General features: G+C 45.0%; 1 protein-coding gene across 2 annotated transcripts in view; it reads right to left on the bottom strand.

Moving 5' to 3' along the window:
* Window positions 1–417: 417 nt before the first annotated feature.
* HOXA3 (homeobox A3) overlaps window positions 418–4,666 on the bottom strand; it is a 14,844-nt gene continuing 10,595 nt past the window's right edge. For both annotated transcript variants that reach the window (XM_005421740.2, XM_031057639.1), the window contains exons 2-3: window positions 3,398–3,986; window positions 418–1,937 (exon numbers count right to left, since the gene is read on the bottom strand). In XM_005421740.2, coding sequence (XP_005421797.1) covers window positions 1,168–1,937; window positions 3,398–3,869 — 1,242 coding nt within the window. In that variant the 5' untranslated portion in view covers window positions 3,870–3,986 and the 3' untranslated portion in view covers window positions 418–1,167. The remainder of the gene's footprint in view (window positions 1,938–3,397; window positions 3,987–4,666) is intronic.

Below are 4,666 nucleotides of genomic sequence, written 5' to 3'. Positions count from 1 at the left end.
CGGGCACCGCGCAGCGGGTGCGGGAGGAGGCGGCGGTCGCGGGCCCTGAAACCCTACTGGAAGAAAGGAAGGGAAAAAAAAAAAAAAAGGGAAAAAGAGAGAGAAGGGAAAAGAAAAATCTCTCTCCCTGCCTATGAAATGCTGAAAAGGCATCGCCGGGCCCTTCGGGTGAGCAGACCCTCGTGTAAGTTTACAGACGAGTTTCCTAGCTCCCCACGTCATGAAGGGCTTTCCATTCCCCTGCGCTGCGAAGAACATGTCCTTAACTCTTTATTATTCAGAATAAAAACTTTATTTTTTTTTCCAGAACGTGAGCAGCAAGGAATGTATAACTTTCAAAACAAATCTAGCCTTTTCAGCTTCACACACTTTTTGCCTAGCTGGATGTTACAAGCATAAAGTATTCAAACTGCGATCTTTTTTCCCAGATTTTATTGCATCGTCATCATCATTATTATCACTATTTTTAATAAAAGGAGTTAATAGTTTCCTTTCAAATGATATTTCTAACACGTGCCGATATGCCATCTAATATATGGCCTCCTGAATATTCAGGGTACAGATTTTTTTATATATATATAAATATGAACAAATGGGGATAAATAAAATTTTAAACACTTAGATTATTCAATGTTTGCAAAAAAAAAATATAAATAAATCTGAATGTTCACCAGCATACACACATTGAAAGACTTACACGTATCAATAATTGTCCAGGAAGTCCCTGTCCAAGCGCTTTTGATGTCTTTCTTGCTATTTAAAAGAAGTGCAATAAAAAAAATTGCTTCCCCGTGGGATCAATCATGTACGAACAAATTCACATTTAAGAATTCCTTTTATAGAAAATTTGTTCATATACCCTGTTTTGATAAAAGTGTAGAAGGTAAAGTATAAAGCCTCTGCATACTCCCAAAGTGAGACACAAGGCTACAGTTCAAGAAGATAAATATCCACTAGTGAAACTATAGAGCAATTCAAGCAACAAATATTGCTACGTCACATAAACTAGAAAACGCTTTTACGAAAGGAAACAAAACAAACCAAAATGAACAAAAGAAACGAGAAGGGAAGGGGAGGGCACATGTTGGGGGGAGGAGAGAGAAGGGAAGGGATGAGTACTTTCCAAAACTTGGGGGGCTTGCTGTTCCTCTTAGTGACTCCTGTCTCTTACAGATGAGTGAGTTTGGGCGCTTCCTGAATTCTTCCCTGAGAAGGATGGTGAGCAGTAAGGTCTGTGTATGTTGGATGCGGATCACAAGGTCCATGGTGGTGATTGTTGGCCATTGGCCCGGGCCCACTGTAGTCCATGTTGGCAGAGGGAGGATGAGGGAGATGAGTTAGACCAAAGATGGAAGGCCCAGAATTGGTCATGGTCTCCACGTAGTTGCCCCCTACATAGACGGGGCTTCCCTGTATATGTGGATTCCCATAACCGTTGCCTTGAAGAGGATGAGTATCGTATTCAGGTGTCACAGCTGCTGTCCCCGTGTATCTCTTTTGAGGAGGTGGGCAATTATTAAGAGGAGCAGTATACGATGCAGGGATGCCATAGGTGTTTTGATGAGGCTTGTTAAATGGTGGAGGCGACTGGGGTTCGTAGGGGACACTGTTTACTAAAGAATGCATAGAGTTTAGATATCCCCCAGCAGCTGGAGGGACGGGGCTTCTGCTTGGGGACTGTCCTCCTGAAGAGGTCATCATACCCTTTCCCTTTTGATCCTTTTTGTATTTCATTCTGCGGTTTTGAAACCAGATTTTGATCTGTCTTTCTGTGAGATTGAGCAAATTAGCCATTTCTACCCTTCGTGGCCTGCAAAGGTACCTATTGAAGTGGAACTCCTTTTCCAGTTCTACCAGCTGGGCACTTGTGTAAGCTGTACGGGCTCGCTTAGAGGAGGCTTGCCCTGGAGGGCTTTTATCACCAGCACAACTCTCACCTATGTAAATCACACAAAGAACACAATCAGCATGGCAAACCTACACACGGCAACATGAGAAAATGGCCAACAGCACCAGCACCTGGAGACTTCAGCTCCCAAAGGCAAGATGGATGCCCATGCGTGCAATGAGTACTCCCCCAAGGCATGAGCTCAGTTGTGCCAAGCTCCAAGCCTCGAAAGAGTTCCTTGAACGCATTAGTGTCGCTGTATGACTACACTCGCTTCCCCTAAGAATGACAGCATCCAACCTATCTCCAGCTTGGTAAAGAGGAGCAAGGAAGGTTCAGGGAAACACAGCGAGGTTTACAAGTGCTGAAACTGAACCTGTGGCTCTGCTGACTTAGTGGGATCAGAGTCTTCAAGAAATAGCTGTTCTCCATATATATATATATATATATATGTATATTTTATATATATACATCAGCTACAAATGCCTGAAAGCTAGATATCTACAATACAAAAATTTTAACATATAAATATAGAATTATCGGTCTAGTGGATTTTTTTATCATGTCTGGTATATCACATGTACATATGGTAGTGATTGGGAAGCATAATATGTATAAAGAAGAACATACAGGAGCTAGGCTTGCGTATAGGCATGGAGATATATCTAAATCTCACTGCTTTTTAATTAAATAAATACATGATATGGAAGGTTGAAAACAGCAGTCTTACCACAGCTTTAAAAAGCAGGCCAGCAAAACATTTGCTAAAGTTTTAAGCTCTATTTCCAAGGCACATTTAAGCAGAAAAGAGGAAGAAATCAGAATAACCTGACTTCTGGTCTTTGGAGGTAGCACTGGTGTTATCAGTTTGGGTTTCCTTGAGTAATAAAAGCATTGATATACACTTCCATCCCTCAAATAATGTTTTATGGGCTGAAGTTTATAGCACTCCTGAATGATTTTTGTTTACCAGGCTTGTAACTTTGCCAATCAGCTTATTAAAATAGGAAGAGGTTCTGACTGCATGCAGGGCATTGATCCTGCCTGCACATGATTATGAGCTATTTTATTCCCGTTACACTTCAGCAGAGATAGGTCACTGTCTTATTAATCTAACAGCACCATGCCAACAAAGTACTTGGGACAAGCCTCTGGCTTAAGGCCTGGGCTGCTCCACACTGACATGATTTACTGAAGGGGGGATTACCTAAGAAATGTGATAGATGCTGGAGGGCACAAGTGGTTCTGCCACTAGGAAGCAAAGTCAATTCAGATCCCTTCTGCAAGGCTGGGAAAGTTTTGTATGGGGTGTTTATTCACCGAGCTCCCCTCAGTGAATAAGCTGAGTGATGGCAAGCCCTTTCCAAAAGTTTCATGGGGTCAACTCAGAGGGTAAAAAAGCCCCCACCCTCCCCTCCCTGAAGTGAAGGTGGGTAAGATAGCCCTCCTCCCCACCGGATGCACAGTCAGCCCAAGAGTACCCAGGGAGAGGGGGAGCACGTTTCATACCTGAACTGGAACTGCTGTTTTTCTGCTTTGTGTTTTGCCGAGACTCTTTCATCCATGGGAATATCTGTTTGGACACGGTGGGTGAGTTAAGAGCTGGGCTCTTGGTGGGGTTGGCCGGGGCAGGGTTGCTGCTGGCATTTTGAGATGGTGAGGTGGAGGTCGGAGGTGGAGGCTGTGACTGCTGGGCTGGAGGCGGCTGCGGTGGAGCCTGTGGGTCAGCGAGGCTGGGGGGCTGGAGAGTCTGGCTGGGGAGGGTCCTCATGCAACTCTCACTGATGTCATTGGCCTTGTGGTGGGACACAGAGCTGCCGGGGGACTGGAGGGAGCACGCGGGGCGGTGGTACTCAGTTTCCACGAGTGATGAAGATGGAGGATATTGCTGCTGACTCGCATTATAAGTGAAACCATTTGCTCCTTGGTAGGGGTAGGCACCATAGATTGCAGAGCTGTCGTAGTAGGTCGCTTTTTGCATTTCGTTGTTTCCCAATATTTATTTCGCAAACTGACAGGGTCTTGACACCCTTGGAGAATAACATTGGCACCCCTCTGTCACGTGGCGCTCTTCCTCCAATGGCCTCTCCGGGCAGACCTGGGGTGTGGGGAGAGCAGAGCAGGGTGAAGAAATGGTACAAATCCATCTTACTTTCAATAGCTAAGTGACATGAAAGCCATAAAAGAAAAAGTGGTCAGCAATATTTAGCAGCATGACTTGGCCTCAGGCGTGGAGCATTTCGATATAAAAGCTGCCTGGATTTACTGGCAGCTACAAATACGTGCTTTGCTGCACCGGGATAGAGGCTTTCTAGGTTTGTTTTTTTATTATTATTTCTTTCTTGTTAAGGAACAGAGCAAGCGGGTTGATCTTTTATCACCAAGAGGCTGTTTTAATACCGGTCTCTGAGATAAGGGTGATCGAGGAATTGGTAATGCAAAGGGGCTGGGCTATTACTTCAGTCCAAATCTAAGATCAAACCCTCTCCTTTAACCAGCGTTGTTTTATTTTTAGCCTTTCTCTCCTGGTTACGGCTCTTCATACAACTTCAAAGAAATATATGAGGTGGTTCCTGTCTACGTGTGGCAGGGGGCAGGAGCAGGGTGGAAAGGTTTCCTAGGCAGGGATATTTAAACACCCCGACCCCAAGTGATGGATTTTGGCTTGTCTATGAAATGCTCGATAGGAAAATAAACCAAGACAGCACCTTCTCCCCTCCGTGCCCGCACACCGCCCCGAGCCGCCCAGGTCACGCACCCTGGCAGCAGCGGTTTCTG

This window comes from Geospiza fortis, unplaced genomic scaffold (assembly GCF_000277835.1).
Source record: "Geospiza fortis unplaced genomic scaffold, GeoFor_1.0 scaffold95, whole genome shotgun sequence".
Taxonomy (NCBI): Eukaryota; Metazoa; Chordata; class Aves; order Passeriformes; family Thraupidae; genus Geospiza; species Geospiza fortis.
This window is presented reverse-complemented; position numbering and strand designations above follow the sequence as displayed.